This window comes from Aspergillus udagawae (assembly GCF_001078395.1).
Source record: "Aspergillus udagawae IFM 46973 DNA, scaffold_4, whole genome shotgun sequence".
Taxonomy (NCBI): Eukaryota; Fungi; Ascomycota; class Eurotiomycetes; order Eurotiales; family Aspergillaceae; genus Aspergillus; species Aspergillus udagawae.
The window spans coordinates 2974219-2987877 of NW_025091267.1; the positions used below are offsets into that span (position 1 = coordinate 2974219).

At 49.3% G+C, this 13659-nt stretch overlaps 4 protein-coding genes across 4 annotated transcripts; 1 reads left to right on the top strand and 3 right to left on the bottom strand.

Annotated features, from left to right (window-relative positions):
- Nucleotides 1-1236: 1236 nt before the first annotated feature.
- Aud_006401 (uncharacterized protein) lies at nucleotides 1237-3584 on the top strand (the record flags this gene model as incomplete). The annotated part of the gene is made up of 3 exons (XM_043291302.1): nucleotides 1237-1978; nucleotides 2053-2487; nucleotides 2542-3584. 3 exons carry the CDS (start codon nucleotides 1237-1239, stop codon nucleotides 3582-3584), a joined length of 2220 nt encoding a protein of 739 aa, XP_043147237.1.
- An 863-nt stretch (nucleotides 3585-4447) lies between these two features.
- hsp90 (chaperone Hsp90) lies at nucleotides 4448-6633 on the bottom strand (the record flags this gene model as incomplete). The annotated part of the gene is made up of 2 exons (XM_043291303.1): nucleotides 4448-6298; nucleotides 6373-6633. 2 exons carry the CDS (start codon nucleotides 6631-6633, stop codon nucleotides 4448-4450), a joined length of 2112 nt encoding a protein of 703 aa, XP_043147238.1.
- Nucleotides 6634-8348: 1715 nt separating this feature from the next.
- On the bottom strand, nucleotides 8349-10103 carry Aud_006403 (NTF2 and RRM domain protein; the record flags this gene model as incomplete). Its single annotated transcript, XM_043291304.1, has 3 exons — nucleotides 8349-8645; nucleotides 8718-9716; nucleotides 9786-10103. The coding sequence occupies 3 exons, from the start codon at nucleotides 10101-10103 to the stop codon at nucleotides 8349-8351; spliced, it is 1614 nt and encodes a 537-aa protein (XP_043147239.1).
- A 1321-nt stretch (nucleotides 10104-11424) lies between these two features.
- Aud_006404 (uncharacterized protein) lies at nucleotides 11425-11869 on the bottom strand (the record flags this gene model as incomplete). Its single annotated transcript, XM_043291305.1, has 2 exons — nucleotides 11425-11748; nucleotides 11819-11869. The coding sequence occupies 2 exons, from the start codon at nucleotides 11867-11869 to the stop codon at nucleotides 11425-11427; spliced, it is 375 nt and encodes a 124-aa protein (XP_043147240.1).
- Nucleotides 11870-13659: the final 1790 nt, after the last annotated feature.

The following is a 13659-nucleotide window of genomic DNA, read 5'->3' on the forward strand; positions in this document are numbered from 1 at the left end:
CAAGGTAAATCGGGGCAGGGCCACTTGAATCCTTCCGTCGTCTTATTCCTTCCTCGGAACAACCAGGTTACCAGGGAGCATCACGACTCAACAAAATCACATTAACGGGGCACTTTTCAGTTTTACTGCGCGACTACCTTGGGCTATTTCGTTAGACCAATGGAGCCTTTGGAGCTACCAGTAAAGGTTTAGTAGTTTCCACTGGAGTGACCGGGCTACCTACTGAATTCCTCCTAGGTTAGTATCTAGGTCGCTTCTGACTCTCTTGAAAATCAGATACCCAAAGTCCGATTGGTCCTCTGAGGCGTTTGAGGTGAAACGATCAATTTAGTTCAATACTCAGGTGATGACATCGCGTATCCGATCCAATCCAGTCCAAATACGCTTCTAGACAAATACCTAACTATGTACGTACTATCTGTCTAAGTAGGCGTACAGCTCACTCTCTTCAGTGGGCTGAATTCTGTAAGAAAAAAGCTGCTACTGCGTAGAGTAACTCTGGGTGATCGACTCAGACCCGCTAACTACGACGGTGTAGCTGATCACCATGCAAGATCCCAATGCTAAGAATATTATGAAGGTTTCACATCCCAATGTACATCCCCGTAGCGCGAGGTAGCAGAGATGGTTTCCTTTGGGTTACGTGCCTCTTATCAATCTTCAGATCCTGAATTACAGAGTAAAAAAGTACGGCATCTCTGGTCAGTGACTCAACGACTGCTCACTTGATCACTGTTTCTGTGATCCGTTGCTAAATAAGTAATACTTGAAAGTCTTCCAACTTGAAGCTATCATTTCTGCAGAGTATGAGGAAACTAATGTACATTGCTGCCACACGTACGATCGAGAGGTCACGTGGCTATGGAGTAAAGTGCTTACAAAGATACTCCAGCCAAATTGCGGGGTAACTGTTGGGCTGAGATGATAACATGACATGACATGACATGACATGACATGCCACAATGGTCATCAACCTCGTCCGCGCCAGGGAAGGTATTCGGACAGCCAGACAGCTGCATACCTCCGTCCTTACCGCTTCCTTCCTTAGGTATTACTTATCTAAGGTACCTCTCTACGTACCTAAGGATTACAACAATCCATCACCAAGCAAATGAGCTCATCTCTTTGCAGCCTCCACCTCCCCCAGTAGCAGCAAAGCCCCCATACCATGTTCCATCTTCCCCTTGAAGGGGACCGAGCCTTTTTGCCAGTATACTCACCAACTCTTCACTAATCATGAGACCACCTGTACCTGAGGTTTCCATGCCTCGATCCCGCAAGCCTTCCATCGAGCAGCCGTGGACCGATGCCCGCAGTACCGCCCCTGCGACCTTTTTCCTAGCCCGCAGTCATACACAGCACTCGGAAGAGCTCTCGCTGGAAGATTCGGATGTTTCGAAAGAGTGTATGTACGGAGTCCAGAGCCTTGAGGACTCTGTTCAAGAGGCCACCAGATCCTCGTCTCAGAACATATTCGATCGATCCATTGGCGATAGGCTCTCTTTTGGCTCTGCTGTAGCGGATCTACGGCCCGATATCAGTCTCGACATCAATGAAAACGGTAATGAGGATGAGAATGGCGTGGATGCGCCACCACTCGGCCGTCGTAGATCCACCATCAGGCAGTTCGACCCCCTTCGAACAGAGGTCTCTTTGCAGCCACCGTCAGATCGTGCTTCATCCCGTCCACTAACCCCGCTCAACCCCGACGAACCTTCGTCTCTTCCCAGCAGCCCGAAATCTGTCTCTAATCAATCTATGAAGCACCTTGACGACATTTCTATCACAGACGATCTCAGCAGCCACGCGGTGGGCTCCGAGGATGAGGGCAATGATGCTCGCGAAGCGCCGAATTCGGCTGGATTCGACAGTACATCTCAGTTAATCATGCCTAGCATTAGGATGCCTAGTCGGAGACCATTCACAGATCGAGGAAAGACTATGGGCCGCTTCAAAGTGCTCATAGCTGGCGCTTGCGGTAAGTGGAACTCGCTCGCATCTGGAATATTGAGATCCGAAGTATTAGCTGAGTTATATCTGACGTACGAGTAGGGTCCGGGAAAACCTCTCTCATCAAATCTATAGTACAAGCTTGTGAAGATATCGTGCATGTTGACCCCTTCCCCTCGCTATCTCCTTCAAACCTGTCAGCTCGCGCGCAGGCCCCAACTGCAGCAGCGGTAATCTCGGAAATCTACGCTAGCACCAAACCCTACCCTCCGTGGTGGTCAGATCTGGAGGATTCTCGCGTTCTGCGGAGGAGAAAGAGTAGTGGCGATATTGTTTTAGAACGGAATCTATGCTTCGTCGATACTGCGGCCAACGGCTTGAGTGGAGTAGGACAAACTGATGCTATTGTTCGTCACATACAGCAACAGCTCCTGCGGGCCACGACGGCCGTGAATTCCTCTAACACCGATTTTGAAAATCTCCTCGCTGGCAACGGCGGAGCACAAGTAGACGCTGTTCTCTACCTGATCTCAGAGAGTAAGTGGTCTGCAACAAATTACTTCCATTGATACGATCGTGCTGACCTTTCAGATACACTTGCGGCGGATATTGAGTGCATCCGGAAGCTCTGTGACTGGACAAATGTTATTCCCCTTATATCTAAGTCAGATCTACTGACTCCCGACCAAATTGCCACTCTTAAATCGTCTTTTCACACGAAAGCCCAGATGGCATCCATAAAACCCTTCCATTTTGGGGATGCAACTTCCGCCGCGGCAGATGGACCCTCGAGTCACTCGCCATTCGCTGTCTCATCCGCGAAAGTAGATGATGAAGACATCATGGACGCTAGCACATTGATGAGCCCAGACTATGTCCAGCCTCTGGCACCCTCCGAGCTTTCGCTACTTGTACAAAAATTGTTCGATCTCGACAACATGGCTTGGATCCGACATTCTGCTGCTAAGAAGCTTGTTCAGAGACAACATTACCAAGGACAGCAATGGGAAGTTTCACGGCACAACACGAACTGTTTTGACGGCCAGAGTACTGTATCCAGATCTACCTCCTCAGTCCTCTCCACTAGTTATCTTGATGGTATCACGTCTCCGCCTAGTGGACGCTTCCCCAGCTATACCATGGCCCGAATATCGGATTATACACAACATGAGGAAAAGATGGCCCGCGTACAGTTGGCCAAGTGGGCCTCGGACTTGCAGCGAAGCCTTCAAAATGAACGAGAAAGTTATGCGGCCTTGGCCAGAGGAGAAAGGGCCGTCTGGCTCACCGAAAGGCTCGGGGAGTGTGTTGTGGATGGTTCGCTGGTGCCGATTACAAAAACGCCCGGGTTTTGTGGACTTCGCCGTCCTACGGAGAATGCAGGCGGTCGCCTGTTCGTCCGCACTCAAGACGGGAAAAAGACGGAATATCGAATTACCAATATCAGTCCGCATGATCCCTTGGGTATTGTGTGGTGGTCCGACGACCTCAAACAACGAGGGTGGGCGATTGTCCAGATCGTTGGTAGCCTCGGTGTAGTGGGAGGGCTTGCCCTCTGGCTTGCGAAAGCCTGGGGTTTATCATCACGCAGTCTGTCTGAATGGCGCCTTGACTGTTGCAGCACCTGCAATTAAAGCTGGAAAGGACATCCAGTACTTCATGACGTCGAAACGAGCTGACCGACAATAACGCTGCGAAAGACGATCGAACCAAACTGTCCCACTTTAACTTGTCCTTTTTCATAATTTGACATCAGATCCTCTTCTCGTGTCCTTTGTTGATGGTTGCTGGCCTTGATCAACCAATCTCTTATTCATCCTTGGCATCTCTGTTCAATACACATATACATGGATGTATGGGAAGCAAATCTCGGTGTTTCGAGGTGTCTAGGGCGTTTCAGGTCATCGGTTCTACGAACACATTTCACCCTGCCGGTCTTTGATTCATATCCACTTTAATTTGTGATGCTACGTATCCTCTCATCTACTCCCGGAAGAAGTATGTACTATCGGGATGTCCTGTTCTTATAGGCAGCCTACATGTATGCTACCCTTGATGCTGGCTGGTAGTTTGTAGAGAGCCTAGGGAAATACCATGCCATGCCATGCCATTCTTTGAAAGAAGTCAAATTCAAGAACTTCTGTTTGCGTGGACTGGCGAGACGGAGTCCTGATCTACAGAATTGATTATGAATGCAAGTGAACGAGAATAAAGCTTTTATTCCGATGAACTATTGGTCTACCTGACTGAAAACGCTCTCATGATCTTCACAAGAAGAAACATTAAGAACAAAATTCAAAGTCGAAGTAACTTGGGTAAAAAGAAAAACGCTCAAGAACGCCATTTGCTGTGAATCACATCATCATTCAGGATATACCATCTCCTGCCGTTCCCATCAACCGAAGAAAGCAATATCGTTCAGTGATTAGTCCTGATGCAAATACCGCTGGAACAGGTTTGAAAAAGGTCGTAAAATATTACATTAGAGAGCAACCGTCTAGTCAACCTCCTCCATGGCGCTCTCGCCAGTGGTGGCCTCGGCAGGAGCGGCCTCCTCGGTAGCCTTCTCCTCGGCGGTCTCGGCCTCCTCATCAATGTTCAGACCAAGAGACACGAGCTTGTGAATACGCTCAGCGAAGCTGGCAGGCTCCTCGATGGTGAAGCCGGAAACAAGGAGGGAGGTCTCGAAGAGCAGCTGGGTGATGGACTTGACAGTGCGGTCGTTCTCACCGTCGGCCTCAACCTTCTTCTTCAGCTCCTTGATGATGGAGGACTTGGGAGAGATCTCGAAGGTCTTCTTGGAGGACATGTAAGAGCTCATGGAGGTGTCACGCAGAGCCTGAGCCTTCATGATACGCTCCATGTTGGCGGACCAACCGAACTGGCCAGTGCGGATAGCGCAAGGAGAGCCGACGAGCTTGTGGGACACGACGACCTTCTCAACCTTATCGCCAAGGATGTTCTTGAGGCTCTTGGCCAGGTTCTCGTACTCCTTCTCCTCCTTCTCGCGCTCAGCCTTCTCTTCCTCGGTCTCCTCGAGCTCGAAGTCCTTGGTGATGTCCACCAGCTTCTTGCCATCGAACTCCTTCAGCTGAGTGAAAGCGTATTCATCAATGGGGTCAACAAGGAACAGGACCTCAAAGTTCTTCTGCTTGAGGCTGTCAAGGAAGGGAGACTTGGCAACAGCCTTGATAGACTCGCCAGTGATGTAGTAGATCTGCTTCTGGTGCTCAGGCATGCGGGTGACGTAGTCGGCGAGGGAGGTGACCTCGTCACCAGACTTAGTAGACTGGTAGCGGAGCAGCTTGGCAAGAGTCGGGCGGTTCTGAGCATCTTCGTGGATACCGAGCTTGATGTTCTTGCTGAAAGCAGCGTAGAACTTGTCGAACTGCTCACGATCCTCAGCGATCTCGTTGAAGAGCTCAAGAGTCTTCTTGACAATGTTCTTCTTGATGACCTTCATGATCTTGTTCTGCTGGAGAGTCTCACGAGACAGGTTGAGAGGCAGATCCTCAGAGTCGACAACACCCTTGACGAAGCCCAGCCACTCGGGGATGAGGTCAGTGGCGTCGTCAGTGATGAAGACACGACGGACGTAGAGCTTGATGTTGTTCTTGGTCTTCTTAGTCTCAAAAAGGTCGAAAGGAGCACGCTTGGGAACGTAAAGGATAGCACGGAATTCAAGCTGACCCTCGACCGAGAAGTGCTTGACTGCGAGGTGATCTTCCCAGTCGTTGGAGAGGGACTTGTAGAAGGCAGCATACTCCTCCTGGGTGATATCGGCAGGGTTGCGAGTCCAGATGGGCTTGGTCTTGTTGAGCTCCTCCTCCTCGATCTTGCTCTCCTTGATAGTCTTGGTCTTCTTCTCCTTCTTTTCCTCCTCCTCGTCGACCTCCTCGATCTTGGCCTTCTTCTCTTCACCCTCTTCCTCCTTGGTCTCCTCAGCCTCCTCGTCAGGGACCTCCTTCTCGGTCTCCTTCAGGACGTGGAGGTAGATAGGGTAGGAGATGAACTCGGAGTGCTTGCGAACAACCTCCTTGATACGGCTCTCGTTCAAGTAGTCGGTCTGCTCATCCTTCAAGTGCAGAATGATCTTGGTACCACGGCCGAGCTGCTCACCCTCGGTATCCTGGGTGAGAGTGAAGGTGCCACCAGCGGCAGACTCCCAGATGTACTGCTCATCATCATTGTTCTTGGAGACAACGGTAACGCGGTCGGCAACAAGATAAGCAGAGTAGAAACCAACACCGAACTGACCAATCATGGAGATATCAGCACCGGCGGAGAGAGCCTCCATGAACTGCTTGGTGCCAGAACGGGCAATGGTACCGAGGTTGTTGATCAAATCCTACAAGCGGGGGGTTAGTCAATCTGATTACTGCAAGCACGAATCTGCAGTTGAAACTGCCGGAGAGAACTTACAGCCTTAGTCATACCAATACCGGTATCACGAATGGTGAGGGTCTTGTTCTCCTTGTCGGGGATAATGTCGATGCGGAGGTCCTTGCCCGAGTCGAGCTTAGTAGGATCCGACAAGGACTGGTAGCGGATCTTGTCAAGGGCATCGGAGGCGTTCGAGATAAGTTCTCGCAGGAAAATCTCCTTGTTGGAGTAGACAGTGTTGATGATCAGCGAGAGAAGCTGAGAGATCTCAGCCTGGAATTCAAAGGTTTCGGAAGACATGATGGCGGAGGGAGAGCGAGATATGAGAAATATAGATTCTGATGTTTGACGCTGTGTTAGCTAGGCCGCCCGAGATTCTCAACTTCTATTTATCCGAGGCAGATGGGGGCAGAAACTGTCCAATTTGACAGAGGGGCAACCAACGGGGACTTACATAGAGGTAGATGGGTGGATTCGTGAAAGAGCGGTAGGTAGAGGGGTAAGCAAACGTTCGCAGAGAGATGAAGCGAAGGAGTCAAAGGGGAGAAAGGAAATAGGTTTGGGAGTGAGGCTTTTTGAAGATGAGAACAAGATATGACTGAGGAGAGAAGAAAAATAGCTGAAGGGGGAACGGCCGACTTAATGTTCTCTGGGCTGAGGGAGACAAAATTTCGATGTGGTGTTTCTACGGCAATCCAGCAACTTCCATGCTCTCCGCTGTTCCACTGGTCGAGCTTCCATCAAGGTTCCAGCGCCTTCTGACGAGCTGGAGATGCTCTTAGCCCCTATCTATCAGGCTGCTAAATGTATCTGGGGATCTAGAAGCTTCATCTGGTTCCCCTTTCAGCTCAATCTTGGCTTTCTCTTGCTTTGATCTTCGCATTTCGTCCGCTGACCATATCTCAGCGATTCTATTTCTGCCTTGCCTGACTGCCTCAGGCTAGTAATCTAGAACGTTCCGCTCCACTGTCTAGTCGCTCGCGGAACCAATCACAAGGCTGCATTTGTATACCGCTTCTCCAGGTCCTCAAACAGCTTATCCTCTACATACCAAGTTCTTAATAACAATAAAAATAATAGGACTGTCATGGCCATTATTGTCCCTTGAATAACAGAGCTTGCCGCTGAAGAACTTTCACAGATTCTGCTCCGTTTCTTGGACTATCTGGAGGTTTACCCGGGCAAGTTGCATTTTCACCTGACCTGTCAGATCAACCTGACAAAACAGGTAACCTGGCTACTCTGAAGCACTCTTTCTGTGGACCTATCTGATATGTCCAGCCTGGACCACAAGGAAGAAGATCATCATCTAAATGAGTGATCGTCTTGAATCTGGTCAGGTCTGTACCTTAGGCATCGGCTCAACAATGGTGAAATATCCATTATTATTATTATTGCACACCCGGCCAATGCTGCTCGTAGCGAGAGCACACCTGGCCTGCTCTCGACTTGTAAGCTATGTAGTTTTTCTGGTCCAAGGCCATTCCTCACTGGTGAACCGGCTCGCCACCTGTTGCAGCCCCAATAAAAGGATAATCACATCAAACGATGGAGACAGCCATAAATCATCCATTTACAATTCATCAATTCGAGATGATGTGGTCAACAAAACACGCATCTGGAAAAAAAGGACACTCGGACTAGCAAAAGGAAACATAAATAGTGAACAATCAGAACAGAGTTGGCCTTCGATCTCGCTATGCTAGAAAAGGCAAAGAGAAGAGGTGAAATAGGTCATGAGAGTACAATGATAGGAAATAGAAGTCATATATCAAATGACCAAAGAAACGGGGGAAAAGGGAGTTGCCAGTGAGGAAATGACATAAGAACTTTTCCAACCGCTAATATGCAGTGTGATAGAAGGGGGCCACATAACACATGGATGTCATTATGAGTAGATGTGAGTAATACATGCCCTGGAATCATCGTAGCACCTCAACCTGATATGCTGCTTTGGACCAGGAGAAGGGGTTAAGAATCGTGGAACGTAAAAAGAGAATCTTCGACAGACCCCATTAAGCAGCCTGAGGCTGGTTGCGGGGCTTGCCGTTCACGTTTCCTCCACGGCCACGGGGAGCAAAGCCGCCACGTCCGTCGCGCTGGAAGCCACCACGGCCCTGGTTGCCAGCACGGTCACCGCGGCCACGACCAGCGCCACCACGGCCAGCACCGTAGTTAGCATTGCCGCCATAAGTGTTACCGCGGGGACGACGTTCTTCAACAAATATTTGTTCGGATCCGATTTGGTGAGGGTTTGCAGCAACGGCAGCTGCGTAACCGGCAGGCTCCGCAAACTCAACGAAGGCGCAGTTCTTTGCGAAAAGAAAACATCCAAGTCAGTTTGAGTCCGCTTTTGATTGTTGAAAGTTCAATGGTCTACATACCTTCTGGCGGCTCACATCAAAGTACTTGAGCTTTCCGAAACGAGAGAGAGTTTGCTTGAGCAAGCTGGCATCGACCTTCTCATTGACATTCTTGATGTACGCAAGGACGTTCTGCTCTTCGGCGGCACGAGATTGGGTTTTCTTATGATCGTGACCAGCAGTCTGCCAGCCAGCACCATCAGTAGAAGTCGGTTGCTCGGTAGTGCTTTCAGCGGCGGCGGCAGCTGCAGGAGCAGAAGCAGCAGTAGGAGCAGGCTGAGACGGGGCAGGAGCAGGGGAAGGCTGAGACGCGGCAGGAGCAGGAGTAGACTTAGGCGGGGCAACGGGAATAGCAGGGACAACAGGAGCTGAAGCCCCAGATTTGGATGCAATGGTGGCCCAGGTCTTGGGAACAGCCTTTGCTGGGGCAGCGGTCTCCTTTTCCGGCACAGGAGCCTCCTTCTTCACAGGCTCAGCTGGGGTAGGCTGGGGAGTGGCGGGACTTTCCGGCGCCGCAGCTTCAGGCTCGACCGGGGCAGGAGCTTCTTGCGGTGCCTCCGGCTCTTCCGCAGTAGCTCCGTTGATCTGGGCTGGTTCGCCGTTCTCCTGGGCCTGCTCAAGTTTCTCGTCCACCTGAGCGGCAGCAGCTTCGTCAGTAACCTGGGCTTCGGTCACTTCAGGTGCAGCCTCAGCAGCGGCAGGTTCCTCAGCAGCTTCCGCTACCTGCTCCTCAGCCGGGGCCGCGGGAGCGGCGGGGGCTTCAACCGGAGCGACCTCCTCATTTACAATCTCCTCCTCCTCATCGACCAAATACCGGAAGATATCATTGAGAACATAGTAGCCGTTGGGCTGCTCGGCGAGCACGAAAGTCTGCACAAACTTCCGGGACGGTTCGGATTTGTTGGAAATTTCACCAATGACGGAAATCAGGATGTTGTCGAATGAAGCCTGAGAATCAACGTTCAAGACACGAACTTTACAGTCCTGGAAGTCAAGCTGCTTGAATTTCTCGTTGATTGCCTGAGCGAATGGGTAGTCAAGTTAGCAATGTTCTTAGGGCGCAACTAATCCGAGGCGCATCGAACTCACCTTCTGGCCGACTGCGACAGGAACCGACTCTGCCTCGGTACCAAAGACGAGCTGCGACCGCCGGGAGTAGAAGAGGTGCAGCTTCTCTGGGCTACGGCTCATGTTGGTATAGTACTGCTCAACGAAGTACCACCCAACCTCATCCTTGGAAATTCCATTCTTCTGGTCGTTAGGAGGGGCATTGGTGGGGGTAGATGACTGCGCTGGCTGAAAGTTGGACACACTGGTCACAGCAGTATGGGCGTGATTGTAGGAGGCAGGATACGCATGTTGCGCGGGGTAGTTGCCGTTCATAGGAGGCTGGGTCGTGTCGGACATTGTGTGAGGTTCTGCAGTGGGAGACAAGTTGAAGAAAAGGTCTTGGGAGGCCAAAAGTATATGGACAATGGCAGCAAGCTTCTATGCGACGAAGGCGACAATAAGTGAAGAAAGAGGAAGGAATCTAAAATGAGATAACTTTTCCTCTTTGTGGCTCGTCTGTTAATTATGGAATTGCAGGTTAGTAACAAGCAGCTAAATGATGTGTTTCGTGGACAAGAATTTGGCGAAAGGCTAGGGATTGTGATGGATACCCACAATGCTAGATGCAAAGAAAATAATGCAGTAGCTCAGATGCAAGTCAAAGAAGAAGGAGAAAAGAGTACTGCGACGGATACTGTAGGTGATCGTACGTGGTGGTCAAAATGAAGCGGAACGGAGAAGAATCTGTGCGATTTCCAATCAAGTTGGGGATTAGACGTTCAATTGGGAAAAGCGATAAAGAATTTCGAAAGGTAAATAGATTGAAAGCTCAATGGAAGGAAGAACGGAGAAGAGAATCAGGAGTCTGCTGATAGAGGTTTCAAGAAGAAAGAGATTTAAGAAATTCTTGCGGAGAGAAGCTAAATAAGAATGAGTTGTGGGTGGATGGTGAGGATGATGATGCCCCGGGATGGAAGAAGTTGCTTTTTTGCTTGTCTTGTCCAGCTTAGTTGGGGGAGTGCAAATTCGCCCTCTTCAAAGTCAAAGGGAAAAGTGCCGGAGTCTGTTTCACTTCTGACTTCACCGCCTTCCCAATGTGCGCTCCGCCTCCGTCAGCCCTGATGATTATACGTTAGTGCTCACAGAGACATGATAGTATTTAGTATCAAATGAGCCTCACAGACGCTTTAGGCTATATAGGCGCTTATAACTTTATCTTATATATGAGCTCATTCGCTCAATGACAATTCAGTGTTGTGCGCACAGCGAAAGGTCCATTGAAGAACAAACAAAGCGGACGAGAATAATTACAGTGCCATTCAGATATTTCTATTGACAGTCTCAAAGATAGGCGCTCATCAACCATGACATGGATATACAAGCGAGAAGAGAAAAGGTTAGGAGAAAAAAGCAGGAGGCGACGAATCAGCAGAAATCTTAACAAGGAATCAAGAATCACAAACACCAGAGAACGCATCAAACAACTGACTCGGAAAAGAAGGGGGTATGATGGACATGATATGGTAGAGAACAGGTATCACACTCGTTTACAGATTCCGTCATGGAAAAAGGGACAGACGGCCCAAGCGTACAGGGCAGACATATCGAAAGCAACCTTCGGATACAAACGATCGGAGGGGGGATGGAAAGGGAAAGCCATGGCTTTCGGGTGAAGAGCTCAGGCTGCTGTGGTCTCCGAAGCAGCAACCTTCTCATCCAGAACGGGCTTCCGCATGACGGCATCTTGACCAGTCATTCTTCGCCCCAGCGCGCGTTCAACCTTTGCACCAAGGGCCAGCTTGCTAAGGTTGTCGCTTTTCTCTGGTGTAGGGACGAAGCGTTGCTTTAGAAGGGGCTTGTTCTCTAGACGCTCGAGCCCATCGCGCAGGTGGTTGAATTCAGCCAGTCTGGGATCACCACTAGGTAGGCTTCCGATAGTCTGTTCCGATGGTGCAAGTGATGGGCTACCGCTCACGGTCGAAAATCTCTTGGACGTACGATTCTGCGCCAGGTTAGACGATTGTCACGAGGTAATACAACATGGAGAAATAGAAAAACGTAAATGAACTTACAGATTTGGCCATGATAGGTCGCTCCGAGTCCAATGAGGTTTGTCTGGCCATCCTGATGGTATAGTTCTTGGTGGTTTGAACTGCAGGTTGATTGATTAAGGGAGTAGGGTACTAGTGTATTGCACTTCTCGGTCGAAAAGAGAAAGGCTTAGCAAGATCGCGCTATTTTTTTTGAATGCCGTACGAGTCAGTCAATGTAAACTGGAAACGGACGAAATAGATGAGACTTGTCGTGATAAGAGAGAGAGAGGGGGGGGGAAGGAAAAATATATAACTGATTATCATCATTGATAGCGCATAAAGGGACGACAAGACTCCGGTACGGAGGGCTTAATTGATTGAACAAGATAGTAGTGGTAAGGATCTCATACCTTATAATGATCTAAGCACTCAGGTATCCTGCGCGCTGCTCAGTGACAACAGATCTGAACGAGGCGGAGACCTTGATACAGTGGGTTATTGAGGGATGACGATGATCTCGGGGAGTTCGTATGCAGATGAGATACTCTGGCTGGTTATTATTATATTAAACCAGGGAGCAGAGAAATGGCGATGAGAAAGCTACTCCGTAGGACATGCAGGTCAAAAGGACTCAAAAGTCAGAACTCAGGAGAGCCGGGGATGAGTAAAGTGGATGTGCCGGGTGGGTCAAAGGGGCGCAGAGAGAAGTCAACTTAGTCTAGAGTGAAACTACAGCACTAAGGCACTTTCGGAGGTATAAGATCTCTACCAAGGTCGGCATTAGCTTTCTGCATATGATTTTTCAGAAGTCAGATGCAGATCAATGCGCTGCAAAACCTTCCCAAAAAGAAACTCAAAAATCGACGCGATTTGGAAATGGAGGCATCACATCGAGCATGAGGTCAAGGCGCATCCCCTGATGGAAGACTGAATTCTGCACCATTCAATAGAAAATCAGCCCATACGCTGCAGACTACAAATTCCAACGGATTTTTATCTGATATCTGATTTTTTGCGCTCCTTTTTCCACTGTTGAGCGCAAGACGCGATCACCTGTTTCGAAGTCTCGCATCTCTACCTGAATCTCATCCCATCTGTAGGAGGTTGTTTTGCCTGGAAAATCATCAGACTCAGTGAATGGCTCTGAGCTGATCATGACGAAGGAAAAGATATCCAACACCGGATGATTGTGCTCTAGCCATCGTTGTAATGGTGACGGCATAAGAATTGCCCAGGGCGAGGCCATTCGTTAATTAGGTAGTTTAACTCCAAGGTTCTTCTCCACGTGCCACATCCAATTGATAGCCACGCGAGATGACCCGTTGAGATTTCCAATAATCGAGTGTATTAATTTTTATCCGTGATGTCGCATCAGAATTTAATAGAGAAGTATGTCGTAAGAGGTTGAATCTATTACTATTATATATAGACTCCTACAGCCATGATATCATGATGAAAGGCATCTCTACATTACTTCTTTCCCCCTTCGGGTATCGCTTTAAGCCAGTGGATGAGATATCCACATGTAAATACCTATATTCCATATGGTCTGTACTTGCCAGAGTCGATAATGAAGCAAGCTCGATAGAAATGTATGATTACAGTAACCCTGCATTGCAATTTGCCTTTAGTGTCGCAATGCGACCTGGCAATTCGCGTCTGCTCCATTTAGTATATCCAGCAGTGAGACAACATGGCGGGATATGCAACGATTGTAGCGCACCTCTTGAATTGAGATGAAAGTTCCGAGCAAGTACCAGTTTCTGATTATAATCGTCGAGACACTTTCTGTCAAAGTGCCAAGCGGTATCATAGGCGGTCCGTCATAATAACGGCAGTACCCGTGAATCTTGACCCCCTCCGTTCAAATGTGGGAAAAA